General features: G+C 43.7%; 1 protein-coding gene across 2 annotated transcripts in view; it reads right to left on the bottom strand.

Annotated features, from left to right (window-relative positions):
• Nucleotides 1-680: 680 nt before the first annotated feature.
• The window catches only part of Ropn1 (rhophilin associated tail protein 1), a 28,556-nt gene continuing 3,755 nt past the window's right edge, over nucleotides 681-25,481 (bottom strand). For both annotated transcript variants that reach the window (XM_021185101.2, XM_021185102.2), the window contains exons 2-6: nucleotides 12,600-12,727; nucleotides 9,375-9,492; nucleotides 8,124-8,285; nucleotides 1,963-2,138; nucleotides 681-871 (exon numbers count right to left, since the gene is read on the bottom strand). In XM_021185101.2, the coding sequence (XP_021040760.1) occupies nucleotides 805-871; nucleotides 1,963-2,138; nucleotides 8,124-8,285; nucleotides 9,375-9,492; nucleotides 12,600-12,715 (639 nt within the window). In that variant the 5' untranslated portion in view covers nucleotides 12,716-12,727 and the 3' untranslated portion in view covers nucleotides 681-804. The remainder of the gene's footprint in view (nucleotides 872-1,962; nucleotides 2,139-8,123; nucleotides 8,286-9,374; nucleotides 9,493-12,599; nucleotides 12,728-25,481) is intronic.

The raw sequence follows: 25,481 nt of genomic DNA, 5'->3' as shown, positions 1-25,481 counted from the left end.
CTGTAGCTGTCTTCAGACACTCCAGAAGAGGGCGCCAGATCTCGTTACGGATGGTTGTGAGCCACTATGTGGTTGCTGGGACTTGAACTTTGGACCTTCGGAAGAGCAGTCGGGTGCTCTTACCCACTGAGCCATCTCACCAGCCCCGAAATGGCTCTTTTGAAATATTAATTTCTGAACCATCCTATTCATCCTTCTCAGGGTTCCTTAAAGCAACTTACATTCATACCCTGGTGTTAGCCTGGAGCTTTCTAAGGGAAGAACTCAGATACGATTTAGCTACGAATGCCTGGAAGCCTCCTAGTTTCCACCTAGGATGCCCACTTTAATGAGATCAACTAAGCAACCGTGCGAATTTTTGTTATTTATCTGAGAGTCAAATTCCATTTGACTTATATCTGGCAACCTATACCTCAATAAAAGTCGATAATAAATAAGGATGAACACGGTACAGACGAAAAGTGCAGCGGACGAGTGAAAGCCCGAGGGCCGTGATTCTCCTGTAAACCACACCCAACAATCACCAAGCCTCGTCACCTGCCAGCCCGCATTCCGAATTTGAAATCCAGCCTGGTTTTGACTCCACACATGTGTACTGAAACCAAGCTTTGCCGGCCACCTTTGCTCCATGTGCAAGTGTCTTGTCCCAACTGTTTTACATACGAATTCCACATGCTCCTGGCTAATTGTTTATTAGTTGTACCAGTCGTAAAAGAAAATTGACTTTAGATGGTGCATGGTGTTCAGCTATTCTGAAGTACAGCCACCTCTGTATCTTCCTTTAAAATTGCCAAAATTGTGCTTTTATTCCAGCCGAACCCTAGGGTTTTGAGTAAAGTCATTCACCTTGATTAAGCCATCAGGACCAATTCTGTTTGGAAAAACAGATATCTGGAATTAGTTTGGTTAACAATCAACTTAAAATATACATTATATATTCATATATGTGTGTATCACACCAAGTTAATTTCACTCCTCCTATCCCAAAGAAACCTCTTTTTTTGTATTTGTTTTTGTTTTTTCGAGACAGGGTTTCTCTGTGTAGCTCTGGCTGTCCTGGAACTCACTCTGTAGACCAGGCTGGCCTTGAACTAAGAGAACCACCTGCCTCTGCCTCCCAAGTGCTGGGATTAAAGGCGTGTGCCACCACTGCCCGGCTTGAAACCTTTTTGAAAAATAAAATAAAAAATTGTTATTCTAGTGTGTGTGTAGTGTATGTGTGCAGGTCAGAGGTCAACTTTGTGCAGATGGTTCTCTCTATCTATGGTGTTTTGAATGAGAAGGGCCCCCAGAGACTCATATATTTGAGCATTCGGTCCTCAGTTGGTAGAATTGTTTAGGAAAATACCATGTTGAGGGGCTAAAGAGATGGCTTGGGGGAGGTGTTCAGGGTGCACATTGCTCTTGCAGAGGGTCTGAATTCAATTCCTAGCACCCATGTTGGTTGGCTCATAACCACCAGCTTCGGGAGGGGGTGTGGCATCTTTGGCCTCCAAGGGCACCTGCACTCATGAGTGCATTACCTACATCATCATTAAAAAAACTAATAAATCTTTTAATTTAAAGAATTTTTTTGTAAAGAAAATATCCTGTCAACAATGTACTTAATACATTCAACCTATTTGGGCCATGCCAGCTCAGCCACACAGTACACTATATAGAGTATTGTTTGCCTGGTGATAAAGAGGCTGGTTGAGAGCTCTGACACGCAGCATCTGTCAGCATCAGGGTAGGTTACTAAACTGCAAATATTGCTAGCCCAGGAAATTGTATAGAGGTTCAAAAAATTTGAAATTTAGCTTCTACTGAACCCAAATGCTTTCACATCATTATAGAAGTAAAAAAAAAAAAAAAAGTAGATGAAGCTATTGTCTGACAGGGACTGTCGGCAGCAGCCTCACTCTGGACCACCTAGATCCACAGCCCAGTGCACCATTGCTTCCCATCCGCGAGGTTACTCACACTTCCTGTTCAATGTAGTTTAACATCCTGCTAACATGGGATGAAGAGATTTCCCCATCCACTTCAGCGATATACGTGTACAGAAACTGGAAGGTGCTGAAAGGAATGCGGGGTGGTCCTCCATCATGGTCAGAGGATAAAACTTCACACACTATCTTGAGAGTTTTGGCAATGGTCTAGAAAACCGTAAGACAAAAGAAAGGAGAAAGTCACCCTTCCAGGCCAGATTCCCGGAGATCAGTTTAGACTCAAGGAAAAAAAAACCCACAAAATTATCTCTTAGGAGTGAGAAGGGCCCAAGAGCTTAGCATACGTCAATCAATTCATTCTAAACATACTGGCCAATGATAGTCCCCTTCTCTCCTGGAGGAAATTCAATTTATAAACTGCTAAACACGTTAAGATGTTTGTTAAGTTTAATTAGAGTAACCTCTTCAAAGGAGAACTGATTTTTCACCCTACAAAATTAGCACTATCTTGGACCAATAAGATGGCTCAGTGAGAAAAGGTGCCAGGCACAAGCCTGATGACCCTAGATTTAGTCTCTGGAACCACATGTTGAAAGGGTTGCAGAATTAACACCCCTTTCCAGTGGGAGATCTCTCAGAGGACGGAGAGACTAATACAGGAAACAACTTTTAATCTTAGCACAAGTATAGTCCTGGTTAACGCACAGAACAGAGCTCCCCAGAAATCTCCATCAGCTTACGTAGTTTCATGGCCCCGAGTTACATGGTGAGTAATGAAACATGTCCCATGTTTTAGTTATGTTTGAAGAATAGGGAGATTTACAATGTAAAATCTTATTATAGACATCTCCAGACAGAACAGGCTGCTGTCCCTGGGTATCTGTTAGCCAGGGTCCACTCTGCCTGCCTGGCACAAGTGTACTTTCCCCGACCAGAGAACCAGAGCCCTCCTTTAACTAACTCTGTTCTGGGTAACTTAGTATTCCCTAAGCAAGTTTAGTAGATCCTTCTTAACATCAACTTATTATTCCCAGTTTTTCCTATATTAAAAGAGAACCAATTCCTGAAAACTGTTCTTTGACTCTGTGCACATGCACACATACAAGCATGGTAAGTAAATGAAAAAAAAAGAAAAGAAATTAGAATTTTTCTTATCCTTGAGGCAAAACCACAAGAGGGAAGAAGAGTTAAGAGAAGTATGCTGTCTCTAGAGAGACGGAGTCTCCTAAGATAAAAAAAAAGTTTCTTCATGGGGATCCACATAAGTAAAATCATCTAATCTCTCTCTCTCTCTCTCTCTCTCTCTCTCTCTCTCTCTCTCTCTCTCTCTCTCTCTCTCTCTCTCTCTCTCTATCTATCTCACTGTTCTGGTTAGTTCTTCTTGTCAACTTCACACAACCTAGCGCTACCTGGAAGGGGAAACCTCATTAGAAACATTGTCTCGATCAGATTGGCCTGTGGGCATGTCTATCTTTATGACTAACTGATGTAGGCGGGCCTAGCCCACTGTGGGTGGCACTATCCTTACTTAGGTGGGGAGGGGCCTGGACTGTATAAGAAAGCTATTAGCAAAAGCTATCAAGTTAGCAGCATTCCTCCATGGTTTCTGTTTGAGCGCCTGCCTTTACTTCTCTCAATGACGAACTGTGACATGGAAGTATAAAAGGTGATATGGATCTTTTCCTCCCCAAATTGACTTTGGTTAGAGTTTTATCACAGCATCAGAAAAAAAAAAAAAGACTTACACACCCTCCAGGGGTCAGTCAAGAATTAGTCTTGAGTAGAGAGAGCTAAGTATGCTGGGGTAATTAAGCTGCTGCTCTATGTCCTCATGTGACTAGCCAGGGAAGTCCCCTTCATTGGCAACTTTGTGGACATTCAACTGCCATCTGCTCCTTGGATATGATGACGGTCTACATGGTCCTTTTTTACTGAGAGGCCTAAGAGGATGTGAATAAATTTAGCTCATCTTCTTAGAGGCCGTTTTACTGAATGGCAGTGATTTTAAATGTCTTTTGCCCTAATGAATTACTATTCATTTTGAATTCGTATTTAAACTTTATTTCCATTTAAGAAACATTTTCTGAAATAGGACCTTCAATGTACAATTGTTTAAAAATGGTAAGCCATGAGATGAAAAACAACAACAACAACAACAAAAAAATGAAGTTTGTGGTTTTTTTAACAGGCCAGTTTTCTGGAGCTCCAGGAAAACAAACATTATAGGGGTGTGTGTGTGTGTGTGTGTGTGTGTGTGTGTGCATTTGAGAGTGTTGGTGGGAGGGGAAGGCCTAAGTATGTGATAGATCAACACAGAAGTGGTTTGGAGGATATTTGCAAGCATAAGTGTGTGTGCTGAGCTGCCTAATTTTGCCCACAGCATTTCCTACTTCTCTAAAGTATTTCTACCGCCTACTTCATTATGCTGTCCTCTTCTTAGGGTGCTGTTATAGGATGAACTGTCCTCCCCTCAGGGTTGAAGTCCTGAGAGACCAGATCTTTTGGGTTCATACTCCATCTTAGAGAACCTGACCTAAGGTTGAACTAGAATTAACACACTGGCACCTAGCACCAGTTTCCAGGTTACTCCCTAACAAATCTGCACCTCCAGGTTACAAGCCTGCTCCTGGCTTCCTAACAACTACCAATCAAGAGAAAAGCAGAAGTTAAATTTATGGTTTGGCTCCCAGCACCAGCCAATTATGTTAAAGGCCATAAAATGGCCTCCAATCAAATGTGTGCCAGGCTAGAAACCCCCTTGCTTGCTTGTTTGTCTCTATAAATGCTTGCCTGAAACTAGGCTTGGGGCTCTGCCTTCCCGGCCTGCGTCAGGGTTGGCACAAAGCCCAAGCTGGAACTTGTAATAAAGAGACCCTAATGCGATTGCACTGGAATTGGCTCCTTGGTGGTCCTTTGGTGTTGTTCCTGGCACAACAGTCCTAAGTCCTAGAATCTGAGACTGAGACTTAAAGACTTAATAGGAATGAATGAAATGGTGCACACCTGCGATTGCAGCATTCAGGAAGCTGAGGCAGGAGGCTGGACAGTTCAAGGCCATCCTGTCAGAAAACCAAACCAAATCAAAATGTCACTCAGCATAAGCAGTACAAAAGCTAATTAAGTCGCAATGGAATGATTAGGACAGCATGCCTCATGGGCAGAGTATGGCAAGAAGGAGACCTAAGCTGTACGGACTTAGGCTGACACAGAAGGAAGCCCCTCCTACGTCAGCAGAGGCGGCCTCAACTCTGGCCTCCAGAGCTGTTAGACAGTATGAATCTGTTGTGTAAACCACCTAGCGTGTAGTAAGTTGATAACACAGCCCTTGCAGCCCATAACGTACATTTGACCTTAAATAGTTAGTGATTATTCATACAAGCCTTTAGATTCTAATGTCCACATAATTAGAAAAAATATTTTATTTCATTTTCAGCTATTGTCTATGTATATCTGTGTGTATGTGCCTATGAGGTCAGAAGACTCTTCTAACAGGAGCAAAACCTACTTTTCCGTAAAAGACCATAGCTTGCTTGCAAAACAAGGAAAAGCGTCTACTAGACTGGTCTACAAGGGTGTATGGGTTACATGGAACGCAAGCCCTCTCCACATGGTGATACCTTGACTGAATTTGCTTTTGCTTCTATAATCACATGTATTAGACTCAGAAGGTTCAATACAAATCAGAAACCCATTGCTCACAGTTCTGAAAGCGAAGTTCAAGATCAAGGGCTGACAATGGCCTATTTTTCCACAGCATATCTCAATGTCTTCTCACACGGTGGGAAGGGCAAACAGCCTCCTTCAACCCCCGTTTATAAGACTCCTTAGTCCCCATGCCTGAGGATTGTACTCTCGTGACAGAAGGTCACACTCATACTACCATCTCTTTGGGACTTAGGATTTAAATATATGAGTTCAGTTAAGGCAAGCTGTCTGGTTACAGCACTGACCTGCCCCACGATTAAGCTCCCGTATGACACAAGCTGGAGTAGGCACTGGCTCCTTCATCCACCCGCAGCTTTTAGTACACAGACTATACTTCCAGGATGAGCTTGCCCTGGGTATTCTTTGACGGAATGATGTGGGCATAAGGCTGTTTTGATGGAAGCAGATAAGTAGGAGAGAATGACAGCTTGGTAGAGGTGAAGGACTTTATAGAAGACTTGATCCAACTTCCTCATTTTAGAAGAGATGAAGAAAGAGGTCCTGCCTCCCAGTTTGGGAGGCAGGCACATCAGAGAAAGCCTGCCAGGTACAGGATGTACAAACAGAAAAGGAGTCGGAATGTGGCTTTGCAAAGTCACCCAGGCCACTTCGAGCTATGGGGACAAGATGATGACTCAGACATTTGCACAGTGGTGAGAGGCTAGGAAGTGGACCAAAGTCAAGGGGACAGGGAGGACAATGCACAGAAAATGTCAAAGGGCCAGCACCAGGGAGACCTGCGGTGAGCCAGTGGGAGCATTATGACGCTTTGATCCATCCGAGAGATGCAAAAGCTTAGGCTACAAGCAGTGAGTGTCCAGACAGTAGCAACCCAGTGAATATTACCGGGTCCCAAGGACACCCGATTCCTCCATCTCAGCCCTGTCCTAAAACAGTCAGATGCCACCTTGGGGGAAGGATGAACATGAAACCCGAGGCAGGGTTTGCCTGGAGGTGGTTTCCATTGCTGCACCGATCTAAGCTCTAAGACTGGATCAAATCTCATTATTTCCCTACTCTACCTTTGAAGATGAGGTAGATCAAGGTCAGAATTAACTATAGATTAAATTACAAGATGCACCCACACGCGCGCGCGCGCACACACACACACACACACACACACACACACACGAGAGAGAGAGAGAGAGAGAGAGAGAGAGAGAGAGAGAGAGAGAGAGAGAGAGAGTCTCAGAGTATCTTTTGTGATTTCATGATTTCTTTCAATCCTTAAGGCTCCCCCCCCCCCCGCAAATGTCAATCCTGGTTGACAGCTCATTTGCCCTGCTATGTTTGCCTCTCCTCCTTGGAGAACAGTGTATAATGTTTTTATGAAAGAAAATGGAAAAAAAAAACCCCAACCATAAATAGTCTCCTCTTTCCTTCTCTCTGGAGAAATGATTATAATGCCAATTGCAGGGGAAACCCATGGGAAACTTTGGATTACAATATTTCTGCTAAATTTACACAGAAACAAAAATGCCAAGTACACATTCCAAAGATATTTGAAAAGAAAGACCAAGATCGTGCTTTGGCTGCGCCGTGTGACACAAGTTACTTTTCCAGCCCTGTTGGCCTGAGCAGAGGCAGTGAGTTCCTTTGTTGGCTTGTCAGTGAATTCCAAGGCTTTAGCAATTAGTAACAACTCACTTTCCAAAGATGTGGCTGATCCATTTCCATTCATTACCAGTGACTAAGAGGGAGTCCACTTAGATGATAACCTCAGTGTTAAATGCACATAAAAGCCGATTTCAGCAACCTTCCTTCAAAGCAGGAAAGTGGCTTTTCCAATTTTCAAGCATGTCACATTTGAGAAAGGCCTGAACTCAGACGAGCTTACTTTCTTCGTGATTCTTATTTTTAAAGTCTCTCCTTCTTCTCCTGTTCCTTTAACATTGTTTGAAAAGATAATTTTGCTCTCTTTTTTCTGAGGCACATACCCACTCAAGGCTACCAGTGGGTTTCGATGAGGCTGAACACCCCTGGTGGTACCTTCTCTACCAATCTGGCTTCTAGGTATCTAGACCCCACAAGTAAACAAATCTTATCCCACAGCTTCAGGTCATCAATGACGTGGCAAGGCAGAGTGAAAATTAATTTGAGGGCAATGGCTGTAAGTCACAAACAATCCAAAGCCAAATTGGCCAGCTTTTGGCAGAACCTGATAATAGCCATCCCTCCTTCTACCAGTTCTTGCTTCTGATTGCTGAACCTGGAAATGACCTTCATTTAGAGAGCAGAAGGAGGCATGAAAGGCAGGGGTTTGTTTGCTTGGCTTGGCTTGGCTTTGCTTTTATCATCTGAATGGGTGCAGATAGATTGTCCTTCCAGGCCCAGAGAAAAATGGTGGGGCATTTCAAAGTTTCGTTTTGGTATACTAAGAACTGGATCTGGAGCCCCTCCCCACCCCACCCCACCCAGTCTCTGTCTACCTCTGAGCCACCCACCGCCCTCTATCCTCTGTCACACAACACAAGAAAGCTCACTTACAACTCCAAGAGAGCTACAAGCAAGGGCTAAAAACTTCAGCCACTCGATCTCCTCTGTGAAGCGACCCACGTTCATCACACTGTTAAACAGGTCCGTAGGGAGATTCAGCACCTTCCACATCTGGGCCAGCTCATCTGCGTGGATGATCAGTCTGCCAGCAACCTTCGGGACAGGGAACACGCAAAACACACATGAGGACCCCCAAGCAAGATGCTCTGAGTTCTCCCAGCACAAGGAGGGGAACTGGGAGCTAGAGAGAGGCAGAGAATCCCGTTTGACAATTGTCTTTGTGATGCTGTGATGTAGTTTAATATTTTTAAACTCCAGATGTCAGAATTATGGTAGAGAGACCCATGTAGAGTCCATTTCATTTCTTATGATGCCTTTATGCTCTCTAATTTTGTTCTTAGGTTGGCCCTGGAAGGCAGATGGGACATTAGAGGCAGGCTGAGACATCTCTCCTAGAGTACACATAGTTCTCTGTATTGAATCTCATGTGTGTCCCTCCTGTCTCTGCATCAGTGACATGTGACACCCTATGGCTGATCCTGGGGTTTAGGATAGGTATCTAACATTGTTTGGTTCCAGGACCTTGAGAGCTTTGCTGGGTTCACTCCACAGAAGTCTTGGCATCTAAAGAGCAAAGGGAAGTGACGGATTCCCCTTAGCTAAGGATGCAGCCAGGATGCGGGTACCTCATTAAGGTTCCAGCACATTGCCAGGGCCTCTGAACCCAAGGTTGAGTGTGCCCCGAATTACCCAAGTCTCCCCTATCCTCTATCCTAATGTGGGGCACCATGCCGCTCAACTGTATCCCAACAACTGGCCAAAGCACAGAATTTTCTCAAGCCAGTCCATTTTTTCCCGTTCACGGGCTAACTCCTGTGATAATGTGTGGAGGGTTTTCCAAGAAGGGTGTGCTGGTTTTACACCAGCCTGCGGTAGACCTCTCATGGTCTGGCTCTGTTAGCGTGATGCCGATACCCTTTAAGACAGGTGGTATGGATTACACTGAGCCCCTGTATATCCTCTGACATCTGGGGGATGGGGCGGGGGATCTGTGATGACCCCAGGACAGCTCAAGGATCCAGTCTCTTCCACACTAATTCCCATTTCTCTGAAGGACAAGTCTCTTTGAGGCCAGGACTTAATAAGCTTTTGGGGGCAGTGCTAACGGCCAGCTGCTTGGCGGGCATTCAGATGGCCCTGATGTAACCACTCAGTTTCCGCAGCATCCCTAGAGCTCCTTACCCGAGAATGCAGGACTTTCAGCAGCTCAGGTGTCAGCTCAGCCCAGTTGGACAAAGGGATTTGTTCAGACCTCTCTCTCACTGGAGGAATCTCTCCACGGGACATGGCCCCGAAATATCTACAAGAGAAGGGGTGGGGGATAGAGGAGGTTCCCAGGTTTTAGTGGCCTCTAGATACTTATAAATTTACTTTTTTTTTTTCTGGCTGAGTAGATAAAAGATAGTATTTAGCTGTGTTTGATTTTATTGCAAATGGGGAAAGTTTGATTGTGTTATTTCCACTTTAAGGAATGAAGAGTGCTCAGGGTATAAAAAGGTTTTATTTTTCTCTAAGAATAATAAACAGCCAATGAATCGCATCCCCACCCCCTTCCCTTCTTAGTCTTTTCTTTTAGATGTATTTATTTATTTTATGTATATGAATACACTGTAGCTGCCTTCAGACACACCAGAAGAGGGCATCAGATCCCAATACAGATGGTTGTGAGCCACTGTGTGGTTGCTGTGAATTGAACTCAGGACCTCTGGAAGAGCAGTGAGTCCTCTTAACCACTGAGCCATCTCTCCAGCCCTGGTGTTTTATTTTCATAGACAGAGAGATCCTAGGATATGCATAGAATATCCATTCTTGCGGATCTGTTAGGCATGAATACCGTGATTATATGAAGATTCGTGCAGATAGAACGGTTCCTGGGGGAGTGGGAAAGGGTTTCTGGCTTGAGGTAGTGAGGCCTGTGTGGGGCTTGAGCAAGGGGAAGAAAGGCTGGCAAGGCCCTCAGGAAGGCCCAGGAGAAGAGGCATGGCAAGGAAGGGGACGGCATAAGTTGATATGGTGACGGCATAAGTTGATATGGTGTCTATGAAGCAGTCCTGTTCTTTCATCCCTCAGAATTTTCAGTTAGATACGCCTGCTGTGTGCTACTGCCTCGTGGGGTGGACTCTGTTTGGGGGTGATGTGAAAGATAGGTCAAACCCCATGTCAAGATTGGAGTGATATGGAAAGAAGCTGACTGCCACAGGGAGTGGGCATGAGCAATATGACGCCAGGGTGTCTACACCCAAAGTCTTATTCATGAACCACCGACTTCTGCCCCTCCATCACCAGGTAGTATAAAACGGGGCGGGGTGGGGTGTTTTACAGAAGCCCATTTTAGGGTCAGTCTACATGACAGCGCTAACTACTGCCCTTTTCTGAGACACAAAGCAAACAGAACTAAAGAGATGGGAATCAGACCACACAACTTCCAGTCTGTGGCTAGAGGTCCTCAGTGGGAGCGGCTGTAGAAAGACTTTGTCACTTTTGACCCTGTACATGAGCCATCTCTGTAGACAGACCGGTGTCTGGTGAGAGTGGTACAGTGGAGCACCCGGACTGGGATGTGGCCTGACCTTACAATCAGATTGGGTGGGGGAGGGGATTTAAAGCCGGGACAGCAATACTACAGCATCCCATCACAGAGAAGTGCCTGGGTGGATATGTGGCACTCTCCAAGTAGCTTTGGAGTTGTTAGTATAGTTGGTTAGAGAATGTAGCCACAACCATGGATTCATTCCTCCGTATCTTTGCATTGTATTTGCAAGTGAATGATTCTGTGGTTACAGTTTTAGCTGTCTCATGCTTGCTTCAGGACAAATCAGTATAGGCCCTGCTGATGGTGGGGAGCTGGCTTCTTCTTTGTTGGGACATAGGGGAGGAAATTCTTGCATGTTATGAACTAAAAACCTATTTTATCTTGGAGATACTCGGTGGTGTTCCATCTGCTAGAACACAAGATTGTAAGCCACAGAAAGCGATCCGGTAAGTGCCTTTGATGTCTAAACTGGATAGAGAATGTTCTTAAGTCATGCTCTTTCTCACTGCTGTTGAAGTACAAACTGATCTTGCACGGATGTCTAAAAAATTTATAGCACATCATACAATACGGAGCAAGCAGGTTACCACGGTGGAAAAGTTTCCCTCCATAAATGTCAGGGACAATATCGAGAAATGTCACTTTTCTTGCGATAATGCAGCAGCACAAGGACATTAAAATGCGGTTTGAAGCAATCATATGGCATAAAACAAAATCTGTCCGACTATGCCAAAAGAAATTAGCCTTCTGACGTTAAAGTCCGATCTTAGAGGTAATGCACACAATTCAAGATAGAAAACGACACAGGATTCATGACTAGGCAAAGCAACTCTAGACTGCATTACTTTCCTTCCATTCTAAAAAGCTTCCTTCTGGCTCAGCCTAGATGTCTCCACCACCTGCTGGAGGTTCTCTTTCCTTAGCCCCTCCCCTCTACAGTCTGAGGTATCTTCTCACAGAGACACCGCTAAGGAAGTAATCATCCAGCAATAAAAACATCTAGAAAAGGCCCCAGTAAGGTCTTGTTAGCTCCCAACCCCCTGCACCAAGCCAGGCTGTCCACTTTCCAGCAGGCACGTGTGTCTAAGAAACAATTTCATAGTTGAGAGGCTTTCTATGTAAAGCCGCTGCGGTGAAGTCCGCCCCTGTTGTGCAAGCTCACCCACCGAGCAGCCTCTAGGGGCTCTTCAAGAAGCCAGTGTGCTACAAGCACACCATAGAGCGACTTGACCTCCTCAGCTCTACAACCGTTCCCAGAAAGCCATGTGACCTTGGACATCTTCATGCAGACGGGGAAAGATCAATTTTTTAAAAAATCAATTAAAAAAGAATTTTCTCCCCAAAGACTGGGTGCAAAGTGTCTTTAGTCTTGCCCAAGTATGTGTTTCCACAGCCATGAAGGAAGGTGTTTCATTAATCAGGGGAAACCAGCTTGGAGAGATCCCACCGCCTCCTCCCCGCGGGATCGCGCTCCGATCCAATAGGTGTACTGCTGCCATCTAGCGGTGAGAAGGAAAACAAGCTGCAGGTGTAAACCGGGGAAAGGCGAGCGGAGCTGCCAGCCAGATTCCTAAACTCCTTCCAACCAGGAAAGCAGATGGGATGCAGGGATGGGTTGGGCGGGCATGTGCTAGCTGACATGGTAAGCTAACTGATTCTATTTGCCCCAGGACCCTTGGCCTACTGTTCTCATGTTACTACTCAATCTGGCTAGTTTAGGGAAGGGCTCTTGCGTGTGGATACATTTGTGTGTGGATTTTAAAGACTCAGTTTCTACTAACCTGCCTGCACTGCCTGACTGTAGGCTTGCCAACCTCCTCGGTTTCCCACAAACCCTCTTTCTTAATATCTGCCCTCTGAGAGAAACAACTTACTCGGCCGCCCACTGTATGAGATCAGGAGGCTGGGTCCGAATGGCAGCTTTGGTAAACTGCTTCAGCAATTCCGGCAGCTCCGGTGGGATGCATACTTGCTTGTCTGTCTGAGGCATTGATCGCTTGACCTACAAACAGGACCAAACAGAACGCGAGGATTTTATTTGAGTCCTAAGCAATCATGAAACGTAAGAAAGCTGTTTAGAATAAGAGATCCTCTAGACCCTACATTAACACTCGTTTTGGAGGTTCTGCTAGTCTAGAAGTCTTTCTATTGGCTTTAACCCACGTCTGAGTAGCGGGTTTCTCTGGTGGATGGTCCCCACGATATAAGTGACACAGAACGCAGAATAGGGAACCCGAAGAATCTGAGCTGACCCGGAGGCTAATGTGGTCGGAAAGAGCTCAAATGCTGATATGAATGGCAGTGCAAGGAGGGGAGAGACCAGGGCTCGGCCCACTGAAAGCAAAAGACCAGACTAAAAGACTCCTTTTCCCTTTCTGGCTGCACTCGAGATCCCACAAAAGACACTATGTTTGGTGTGGGCGCAAAGGCTAACATCTTTTGTGTGAGAACTCAGACTGGAAACAATAGCCTGTGTGTAGTGGTGTGCACTGAGAGCTGTCTCCATAGATTTTGGGGGGTGGGGTGGGGAGGGGAGAGAAACAGCCCCAAGAAGCCACAGGTCAGCTGTAAGTTTAGATCTACACCAACAATGCCTAGTTGGAAAACCCTGAGAAGAAAAGACTGTGGTCTTAGGAGGTGGCATTTCCACTACTCTTCAGTTGTTTGTTTGTTTATTTGGAAGAAGGGGATCATGTTTAATTTTAGACTTCATAAAGAGCCAACTATGTCTACATTCTACTAACATTTTTCACGAATTAATATAAAAGATTATAAAAAGTAATAAAAGTAACCACTATATATGTAAAAAGGAGAAATGGAGTTTACAAAAGTAGCCCCCCCCCAAATCCTTATCAATCCAAACTAAGACAGTTGGAAAGAATCCGTGCTTATCTCTAACCACAATAAAAGGCCTTAAATGTGTCAGCTATGTACAGAAATCAACAGAGCAGGTTTTTAAACTCTAGGGACAGTCATATCTGGAAAGGCCACAAAGGCAGGAAAGGTGGAAGGTGAAAAGAAGCCACCAACTGTGCAATAGTTGGCTTAGATGCTAACACTGACAAGAGAGACTTTGCGGCACGTCATTTTAGGGAAAGATTTCCTTTATCGGGATAAACGCTTTGGCTACTGCCGCTCTCACATCATCATGAGGGCATCTCATGGTTACCAGGGGGAAGCAGGGCATTGTTTGGGATCCCCCTAAATACTGTAATAATCATGAGAGGGTGATACATATATCTATAATTGGAAGTACACCGCCGTGGGGGAGTCTCATGGTGCCCGTGGGAATCCAGGATATTGCTTTGGCCCCCCTAGTTATTGCAGAAATGACTAGGGGTGATGAATAGCAATCTAGAGTTGGCGAGGAGAGGGATGTCACCAGAAATATACCAGAGGGGTCTTGAGACTACTAGCAACTTTGCATGTTTAAGCCAGATGGCAGCTGCATAGATGTCTCATTGTCATATTTATAGCTATATTTATATTACACATTTTATTTTTTTATGTCTTAACAATGTTTTCCATAGCTACTTTTGCAAGCTCTTTTTGTTTTCTTTGGAGACAGGGTCTCAGGTAGCTCAGGCTGGTCCCGACCTCATTTGTCCTGAGTTAAGTCCCCCCCCCCCCCGTTTTCCTGTTTCCACCCTCAGCTGCTTGGATTACAGGTATTAGCCACCAAGTGCAGCACTGTGAACTGTATTTTTTTTTGTTTTTTGATGACTTTTCCAACCTATTTTATTTGGTAAACGACAGTGTCTTAGATTGCTTATCTTATTTGTGTGTATCTTAACTTACTCTGGTAAAATGATTATTAATCATTATTAAAAATATCTGATTTGCCATGTTAATCCTTTTCAGCCTACAGCTCCGTGGCAATGCATTCATCGACACCGCTGTGCAGTCAGCAACACCACCCATTTCCAGAGCCCTTTCATGCTCACCAAATGGAAACTGTGATTGAACAAAAGACCCAGGCTTTCTTTCTCTTCGCCACTGACAACCGTGACTCCACCTTTCCAATCCTGTGAATTTGAGAACCTTTAGGTACCCGATGCTCATGAGTCACACACCTTTGTCCTTCCAGATCTGGCTTATTTTATGAAGTATAATGTCTTTCAGCTTCACGAATGTTGTAGCATGCACCAGAATCTCCATCCTTTTTAGACTTGTATGACCTTCCATAAATATGTACCCGTTTGGGCACTTAGAAAAGGCTGTTGGCATCTTTTGGGGACTTTAACAGTGCTGCTACGAACACATGTACATAATATCTAATTGTTCTCTGCTTTCAGTTTTTGGGTATGTAACCAGAGGTAGCTGGCTGGGTCACATGCTAAGTTCAACCACATTTCTGAGGAACCAAGAAACTGGTTCCACTATTTTACCATCTTTACTTTTCTTGATAGGACCTTTTAAAAAGTGTGTGTATGTGTGTGTGTGTGTGTGTGTGTGCACGCACATGCTCACACTCATGTGAGTGTATGCACCTGAGGGTGCATTCAAGGGTATTTGCCCCCATGTGCATTCTCAGAGGCCTGAAGCAGGCATCAATGTCCTCCACTGTCACTTTCCCCTATTCCTTTGAGTCAGGGCCTCTTCCTGAAATTGGAGCTTATATTTTTCTTGGCGAGGCTGAAAGCTAGTAAGCTCCAATGATTCTCCTGCCTCCACCAGCTCAGAGCTGAGGTACACACAGGAGATCCAAGCCCAGTAAACATCTGCAGTATATCCTCCGTTCCTCTTATCATTCCTTGATGCTCAGACTTTCTTAAAATTTTTCATTCTCTCCTCTTATTTTCTATCATTTTCTTAAAAGTAATCAATTACATCCTTGAGTGTCTCGTGCCAACTATCATACTAGATATTATACATACATTTTCACTTTTAATTCTTAAAACAGCTCACAGGTAGATATCATTCTACATTAGGATGAAGCTAAGAAACAGAATGGATTTTTGCGATGAGCTGCATGATGGTTGATATCTAGATTCTAGGCAGGGTCTATAATCAGCTTGAAGGCCACCTAGATTAGGCTGACGGATGTACGAAGGCCAGCCCTAACGGTAGGCAGCACCAACCCGACCTGGGGGGGCCCACGGCTGCATAAAAAGAAAGCAGCCAGCTGAGCACAAGCACCCATCTCTCTGCTTCCTGAGTGAAGACACCACATGTGACCAGCAGCCACCTGCTCCTGCAGTCCTGCCGCAACCACTCTTCAGGGCTGGAGAGATGGCTCAGCGGTTAAGAGCACTGACTGCTCTGCCAGAGGTCATGAGCAACCACATGGTGGCTCACAACCATCTGTAATGGAATCTGACACCCTCTTCTGGTGTGTCTGAAGAGAGCAATAGTGTACTTACATAAAATAAATAAATCTTTAAAAAGAAAAAAAACCACCCTTTTTTCCTTAAGTGGCTTTGGTCAGGGATTTTATCACAGCACTGAGGAAAGTGGTAGAGACAAGGCTTGAACGCTGGTGGGAGCAGCCTGTTAAATGAGCCAGTCCTTTCCTTGCTGGGTCCCTCTTGCTGAGACCCTTTTGTTGCTGTCACATACCATCTCTAGCACTGTTGCCTTGTCTCCTCTTGTAACTCATCCTTCCCCCATAAACAAGGATTAGCAATCCCACCCCCAATATCTGTAGCATGTGAGCTTATCCTTTCCTGGGATCTTCTTGGAGTTCTCATTAAGGGGTCCCTCTCAAATTCTGCATCTGCATCTCTCTCTCTCTCTCTCTCTCTCTCTCTCTCTCTCTCTCTCTCTCTTGTGTGTGTGTGTGTGTGTGTGTGTGTGGGCCCTGTGGCCTCAAAGCACTGGGTTTGCCCTTGCATTCTCTCCAGTCTGTTGAGTTCCGCTGAATCCCATTGACAGTTCCTTTGATATGTGTCTCCAGTTCATGCCTCTCTATCTCCACCCTCCCTCTCTGGTCCAGCTCTTCCTCAGCCACTGTGCACCCTCCTACTCAGCATCCACATCTCAGGTCATTCTCTAGTCCATCCTACCCAGGATGGTCACAACCATAGTCTTCACTGCTTCTCATAGACCGCAAAGCCCTGCTCACAATTTGAGAGCCAGACTGTCAAGGTCCTTATAAAATGTTATTTTTTATTTTGTGTACATTGGTGATTTGACTGGGTGTGTGTCTGTGTGACAGTGCTGGATCTCATGATGGAACAGGAATTACAGACAGTGGTAAGCTGCCATGTGGGTGCTAAGAATTGAACCTGGGTCATGAGGAAAAACAGCCAGCCAGTGTTCTTAACCGCTGAGCCATCTCTCCAGTCTCCAATTTGCACATATTTTAAATTACATATTTCTTGCCATTACTGTTAACACCATCCACTGCAGTCACTTTCTAAGGAATTACATTTACAATAATGTATGCCTTAGTTTCCCTTTTTTCCTGGGAAGGTTACTGCCTCTTGAACTGCCTCCTTTTCTTCTATCCAAACCCACACCACCTAAGTGCTCATCTTGACACCCTCCTGAGCTTTCCGAGAAAGTCTGGGTAGTAGCAAATATGGTTTGCACTGCACATTTTGCATTAAATCCTGCTCTGTCTCCTCTATTCACCAAAGCAGAGCCCCTTATAGTGACTGTGGGAGATGGCTAACACGTGTACAGCGAGAGCGTGACGCCTGTAAACAGTTTATAGTGACACAAACTTTACAACCACTTACAGTCGTGCAGGAGTTGAAATTCTATTTGGATGCTGTTTGGCACAGTAAAGTTCCAGGTTTTCAGTACTTCTTGTTTGTTCGTGCTTAAAGTTTTATGTGTAACACCTGCTGCCAGGCACGCATAGAGGCTTTCCCTGTCGTACGTGACAGTAAAGCCATCCCTGTAAATCTGATTTTTGCTTTAACTGTGATATATTTATTATCGCAGTGTCAAACCTTGTGCATATGTGTTTCATAGTCTTTTAAATTTGCTCTTAAGTTTTCACATTACTTCTTCGCAACAAAGTATATGCTTCTATAGTCTACCATTATCTGTCTCTAATTAAATTTATATTTGTTCAGTTGTGCCAGTTCATGTCCCTATTCTGGGATTTTTGTGCTGGGGATCAAGAACAGGGCCTTGCACAGGGAAGGCCAGGGCTCCACCACCGAGGAGCTTCCGCCCCAATCCTTGGGTTTGGCCACAGGATCTCACTGAATAGTTTAGGTTGGTCATGGGCTCAAGAGCCTCCTGTTTCTGCTTCCCAAGTGCCAAGATTACAGAACCACCATTACTGGCAATTTTGGCTTTTGCTGTTAGTCTCAAATCAGATTATTTGATGTATTTTTTAATGACTTATCTTGTTTTGCTTATAGAAATTGCATATCATGTTTGCTTCTAAAATAAAAATGAAAAAATTAATACAATCAATTCAATAAAATCTATGACTTAACATGGATTTTATTTAAAACCTCCAAGTATTTTAATTATATGGTTCTTGAAATACTTATATTAAAACATCACCTTTTTAATCATTACATTTAACAGTTTCTAAATGTCCCCCTTCCTAAGTGCTCAATTTTTCAAAAACTTTGACTTGGCTTTCTTTGACCAGTGGTTTGCTGCAGTCCAAAGCCTGCAGTCTCCTTGAATGCCTGATCTACACCTTTTCCTGCCTTAAAGAATAATCCTGAGCTTGGGGATTAAGCTCAGCAGTACAGCACTTGCCCAGCTGGTGTGAGACTCTGGATCTTCAATATATAGAGAGCCAGAGTCTTATATCTCAATATATATCTTATATCTCTTATATATATTATACATATTCATATATATTAATTAGCTCAGCACTTTTTAAAGACCCACAAAACATTCAGTAATTGAAACATAATTCACTTAGGAATCTATGGAGAGAATTGTTTTAAATTTACATTCTTTTTCCTGCCAGGTGAATGATGCCAAGCCTTAACAGAAACTTTCAAATGATATAATGTCCCTGGTGAGTGAAAGGTATTTATTTATCAGGCGGGGCACATGTGCCACAGTGCACCTGTAGAGGTCAGAGGTCAGTTTGAGGAGTCAGTTCCTTTCTCTCATGTGGGTCCCAAGGATGGAACTCAGAACCTCAGGCTTGGCAGCAAGCCCCTTTACTGACTGAGCCATCTTGCCAGCCCCAAAGGATCAGGATTATATTTTTTAAAATTACTTTGTGAGTGGGATTTTTTTATGGTTTCTTTTTGTTTGTTTGAGAGTTCATAATGTATTTCTATCAATTCAACTCCCGTTCCTTCCCCTCCAATCCCTTCCCACCCCCACTCTTCCCTCCCAGCTGCTTTTGCTAATGGCTTAAGTCTATCAGCATTCACTATTTTAGAAACAAACTAAAAAATTTAAATATATAAATTTCTCAGATTTTAATGTAAATAGCATATTTTTATGAAAATATCTACACAGAGTGGCCTGTTCGCTCTTCTCCCAAGTATCTCGGTGTCTGGCTTACTACAGAGTTAAGTCTTCATGTCCTATTGATATTCCATCATGTTTGGAATCTCCACTGTGCACTTTCAGAGTGAAGATGGAGTATAATGACCATATTGTCACAAAAAACAGCATTGACTACACATATACCTCCCCTTACAGAGTCAGGGCCTCTCAGAAGTCTCCTAAACCACACTAGAAAAAGCACTGCTCTAGAAAACTGAAAAAGCATTTGTGACAATGGTGGTTTATGTCATCCGGAGGTCAAAGAAAGAAATGGTCACGTGATGAGGAAATAAAGCCAAGATGTCTCCCACCTCAGAGTTTCTCATCATAGTAACCTGTCTGAGAAATGAACATATATGGGAACTATTTGGTCCCATAAGAACCTAAAAGGAATAGGGGAAGGGCAGCTCTGGACCAGCACTGTTCAGAGATACATGACACTCTCCATGTAACAGAATCACTAGGTTTCCATGCAGCGTGAGGAACCTGTAGCTCTAGCTGTGTTTGGTTAATGCACTAGTTAGAGTGTCTGAAGAGGCATGTTTGGAGGACTTCAACTATCCTGCCAGGAAGTACCAAACAAATCGCACACGACATAAGAATAGGAGGAGAGAGACACAGCAAGACAATAAGATGTCCTGGATGTCACCCAGACTGTCTGAGCAGACAGAGCCACACAACAGAAGTTAGAACTTCTCATGCTGTCCCTTGCTCTCTGAACTCCAAGGGGTCTGGATGCCTGCGATTGCTCCCGTAGGCACCCTGGTCTGCTCAGTCACCTGTGGCCGTGAATTCCATTTTAAAAGGATGTTAATAATGCAATTCAGGCCACGCTGGTTCCATATGCATCCATGACTGCTCTGTGATGGAGTTGTTCTTTGCTGTGTCCCTAACAAGTCACCCACACGAAGGAGTTTGCTGGTTTCATCCTCTTCTCTGGAGACGACAAAAGAACACTGTTTGCTTGTTTTTACATGTCATTGTTTTACATGCCTGTGTGCTGACATTCAAAAGGGGCAATGGTTGGGAGAGAAATCTTTCCTAAGTCGAGCCCCGTTTTCTGCTTTAAAACGTGCCTCATTGTCTTATGACGATGTGTGATAAAAGAGATTTGTTGGTAGCTGTTGCAATCGATTTCTGGTAAAAGATGAGCTTTTATATAGTGTAAAACTAACATTCGTTACAAAGTAATCTAGAAAAATGCTGGTTGCTAGAACAATTAGCTAATTTTTATGACTTAACTAAAATATTGATCAGACTCCCAGAAGAAATTAGGAGACAAGTTGACAGTGCAGACAAACCTCTTCTGATTGTAAAGTAATAGATTCCAGATAATCACACTGACGGAAGGACACCTTCATTACTATCTAAATAAAGTGGGAGGGATGAGGAATAAATGTGAAAAATCCAAGTGACCCAGGGCTGGCACTGGGGGAAGGGGAGGGGTGGGGACCCGCCTAAAGAGATGGAGCTGTGCCTTGGTCTACATGGACTGAAGCAGTTTGCTGAGGTCAGCGGGGCGATGAGGTCTTTTAATGCTTCTGATCACCTGTTAGATTTAGGAGAACACCAAAACATAGAGATTTTTTTGAGCTGGTCATGTGACTCTCAGGTTGTGTAAGCTGAGTGAGCCAAGACAGAGGGGCCCATGTGGCACAAGTTTAGCTACCGTATTAAGTGCGATATACTGACCCTTCACACTTAACTCTAGCACTCTGGCTTGCGTCAAATTAGGCTTCCCATAATTGACAACGACATTCAACTCAGTGTATTCTTGAAGCCTCCCTCCATATTTGTTGCGTAAAACAATGTAAGTCTTACAATAACATCCACTACAACACCCCTCCCGCCCCAACACTTTATATCACACCAACTACATAGCTGACCTACTAAATATTTCTGCTTAGTATGTGTTCCCCAGCAACAATAACTGGGTTTCTTAGTTCACTCCTAACTTGCTTCCTACCCACTGACTCTCCTCACTGGGTGGAAGACATGGTTGCTTCCTACCTGAGAGACTTCGGTGTGTCAGAGTGAACTTACACACTCTCTTCTGATGCTCTCAATGTCCCCAGGTCTCCTAGTCCCTCTGCCAGCATCAAGCTCAGTCCCTATCCTGCACAAGACCTGAAGGGCAAGACTGACGTTTATCCCTTTGCAATCTCTGGGAAATGCCATCCCAGGCACATCCCTTGCACATCTCCCATTAAGCAACCCGCAATCTGCATTCCTTTTTAAAATTTGTTTTTTGATCTCACTGTGTCTAGAGTGATCTAATTTTCTTCTCTGCCAGACTTCACAGGCTGCCCCCGAGACTGACCGGTGCCCTCCCTCTGCAGTGTCTCCTCAGCTTCCTTCTAGAAAAGCGTCCATCTTGGACTGCCTTGACACTAATTTCATAGATATAGTAAATGTCTCTCTCGTTTCTGAATCTAATGATTCTTCTGGTGACATATTTTCTTCGACAATTCTGGATTTTGTTTTTAAATTGATCACTCCCTCAAGATCTGTCTCATTCCACCAGAAATGGCTCTGCCAGCCTGTTTGCTCTAAGTCCACTTAGCTCCTAACTGTTTCTGCTGCTCAGTTGTCTCTTCTATCACTTTGGAGATACATTTTCTGAGGTTCTACTCCCTCCCATCTGTGTCTCCTCTTTAGATTGTTTCTGTAGATACTCTACGTGTCCTTGGAAAGGAAGGTGAGTCTGTACTGGCTGAGGGTCACGTTCCATATACACCCAGAGGGTTAGTTATGTAGCTCAAACCTTTGACATTGGATTTAACTCTTCTGTTTGCTCCATTATGAATAACAAGAAAGATGTCGGATCTCCTTCTGAACTAGGCAGTATGGAACGTGCTTGTGATTTCAACACTTGGGAAATAAAGGCAGTAAGATTGCAAGTTTGGACTACGTAGTAACATTGCATCTTGAGAAAAAAAGGAGAGGATAAATGCGTGTGGAAGTGTCTATATAATTTTTGTGTATTCTTTTAGTTTTGATCATTGTTACTGGTTCAATTTTCATGCTATTATAGAGCATACATACACACACATGTATTATAGTATATATAAAAATATTTAGATTTAAATTTTTTCTATTGAATGAATTCATCATTATAAAATTCCTCATAATATATAGTTTTAATGCTCATATTTAAGGTCAACTTGGCTTGTCAGCTTTATTTTGTTAATTGTTTCACAAACCACATATTAAAAACTTTCTTTAAAAGTATATTAAAAAATACTGAAAGTTTCTCAATTATATCATTATTTTAAAAATTCATTTCTTTCTTTCTCCTTTCTTTTTCTTTCTTTCTTTCTTTCTTTCTTTCTTTCTTTCTTTCTTTCTTTCTTTCTTTCTTTCTTTCTTTCTTTCTTTCAAGATTTGTTTATTTTATGTATATGAGTACACTGTCTCTGTCTTCAGACACACACCAGAAGAGAACATTGGATCCCATTACAGATGGTTGTGAGCCACCATGTGGCTGCTGGGAATTGAACTCAGGACCTCTGGAAGAACAGTCAGTGCTCTTAACCTCTGAGCCATCTCATCTCTCCAGCCCCTGATGGCTCTAAATGCATTTATTATTATACTTTCTAATATATTGGTTTTTCTTTTATATTTATGTTATCTGATTTTTAGTTTTGAATTTGAACAAACAATTTTAGTATTTTAAATTTTGTTATTCAATTTTGAGATATGCATTATTTGTTCCCTTTCAGGTTACCCTAAAGATTATAACGCGAATCCCTAATTTATTAAATCTAGCCTTACTTTTACTTCTTGGATAGTGAAAGTACTTATAATAATTGAACTCAATACTCTTCTCCTACCTTATACTATTGCTATCATTTATTTAATTTCTACATATGATTTTCATCACTGTTGACAGATGACATAATTTTGAGGCCACCAATATTGAGCTATTTAATTCCCCTCCCTGTGGTCTCCTTTCCTGCTGGCCAGTATTACTTTCTGGGATGATTTTCTTTCAACCTAAGTGACTCTCCTGGAAAGATGGCTCAGCAGCCAAGAGTGCATTACTGCTTTTGGTGAGGACCCTAGTTTGGTTCACAGCATGCAATTGGGCAGATCACAACTGCCTGTAAGTCTGGCTCCAGGGCAGCTGATACTCGCTCTTTCTGCCTTCAGAAGTGTGTGTGTGTGCACACAAAACAAGCATCTTTTCAAATAGCAACAGAGAGGTGTGTAAAGTTGATAAATGGTGCACACAGGTATCAGGTTGTGCTGTGCACAGTCAAGAGTTAGGTGTGGTTCACTGCTATCCACACAGTACCATATGCTCTCTCTCCTTGAAGAAAGTAAGTGAATGCCAAGGATTTCCTTGACAGGGCAGGTGTTAGGGCAGACCCAAACTTAAATAAATACTATGTTACTATGTTTTTCTGTTCTCACAAGTAGCTAAGACATACTGGATGATCTCATTTGCATCCTGGAAGTTCATTCTTAGCACCTTAGAGCAGAACAAAGGTTGTTTGTCAGAATAGGTTCTAATTTTTTAAAAAAAAAGATTTATTTTACTTATATGAGTACACTGCAGCTGTCTTCAGACACCGGAAGAGGGCATCAGATCCCATTACAGATGGTTGTGAGCCACCATGTGGTTGCTAGGAATTGAACTCAGGACCTTTGGAAGGGCAGTCAGTGCTCTTAACCACTGAGCCATTTCTCCAACCTACAGGTCCTAATTTTTAAAAGCACATTCTAAATAGTTGTTCCAAGTGAAGGGGGACTCAGAATAGTGCAGTGCACATTCTTCATCTCTCTTAGATGGACTCACAAGAACCAAAGGGTGCTAAGTTCTAACAGAATTTTCCAATCCAACCTTCTTCTTCTTCTTCTTCTTCTTCTTCTTCTTCTTCTTCTTCTTCTTCTTCTTCTTCTTCTTCTTCTTCTCCTTCTCCTTCTCCTTCTCCTTCTCCTTCTCCTTCTCCTTCTCCTTCTCCTTCTCCTTCTCCTTCTCCTTCTCCTTCTCCTTCTCCTTCTCCTTCTCCTTCTCCTTCTCCTCCTCCTCCTCCTCCTCCTCCTCCTCCTCCTCCTCCTCGTCCTCCTCCTCCTCCTCTCTCTTCCCTCCCTCCTCCTCTCCCTCCTCCCCCTCCTCCTCTTCCCTCTTCCCTTCCTCCCCCTCCTCTCCCTCCTCCTCTCCCTCTTCCCTCCCTCCTCCTCCCTCTCCTCCCCCTCCTCATCCTCTTTCTCCTTCTTCTCCTTCTTCCTTTCCTCCCCCTCTTCCTCCTCCTTCATTTCTTTTTGATTTTTGAGATCCCCCCCTTTTTTGAGACAGGGTTTCTCTGTGTAGCTCTGGCTGTCCTGAAACTCACTCTGTAGACCAGGCTGGCCTTGAACTCAGAGATTCACCTCCCTCTGAGTGTTGGGATCAAAGGCGTGTACCACCACTGCCTGGCTCAGATCAACTTTTTTGTTTTGTTTGTTTTGGTTTTTGTTTTGTTTTGTTTTTTGATTTTTGTTTTTGTTTGTTTGTTTTGAGACAGGGTTTCTCTGTGTAGCCCTGGCTGTCCTGGAACTCACTCTGTAGACCAGGCTGGCCTCGAACTCAGAAATCCACCTGCCTCTGAGTGCTGGGATCAAAGGTGGGCGTGACCACGCCCGGCTTCAGATCAACTTTCTAAACCACTTAAATCGCTCTAAAAGGCCTTCAGTGGGTCTTTAGTACTTTTCTAATCAAAATGATGCCCCATGTGACTTTCAAGATCTCCACAAATTAAATCCTGGTGTGGTGGAACATGCCTGCGATCCCACCACTGGGGATTGCCCAGGAGTTTAAGGACAGCTGGGGCTCCACTGTGAGGCCTTGCCTAAAGAGGACATGTTTTTAAACTCTCTACAATTTATCCTATTTATATTAGATTTGTGTATTTCCCCAACTTTATATTATTGAAGCCTGACATTTTATGCTGAGCTGAATTCATTATCAGGCCAACGCAGCCTTTGGATGCCAACAGCAGTATTGTCAAGAGCAGGCTCACTTGACCTCATCCTTTTTCTTCAATAGATTTTTTTTGGGGGGGGGGGAACTTAGGTTACCAAACTTGCTAGCACCACCTGCTAGAAGCCATAGGTTGCACACTATTTAACAACTGGACAGGTACCTCTTTCAATCTATGCAATCTTAGCCACACCTGTGTTTCAAAAGGTTCCTCTGTGTACATCATGGCTCCCCATGGCCAGCGGTGTTTAGCTTGTCCATAGACTGTCATGTGCTTCCTAAAGTTGTCTAATGTGATCCCCCGATTTGGTGATCTGATGTCCATATTTGGTGTCACCTTTGCCTTGTCTTTTCTGAGAATATGATG

This window comes from Mus caroli, unplaced genomic scaffold (genome assembly GCF_978045245.1).
Source record: "Mus caroli unplaced genomic scaffold, Mus_caroli_1 scaffold_17, whole genome shotgun sequence".
Lineage (NCBI taxonomy): Eukaryota > Metazoa > Chordata > Mammalia > Rodentia > Muridae > Mus > Mus caroli.
This window is presented reverse-complemented; position numbering and strand designations above follow the sequence as displayed.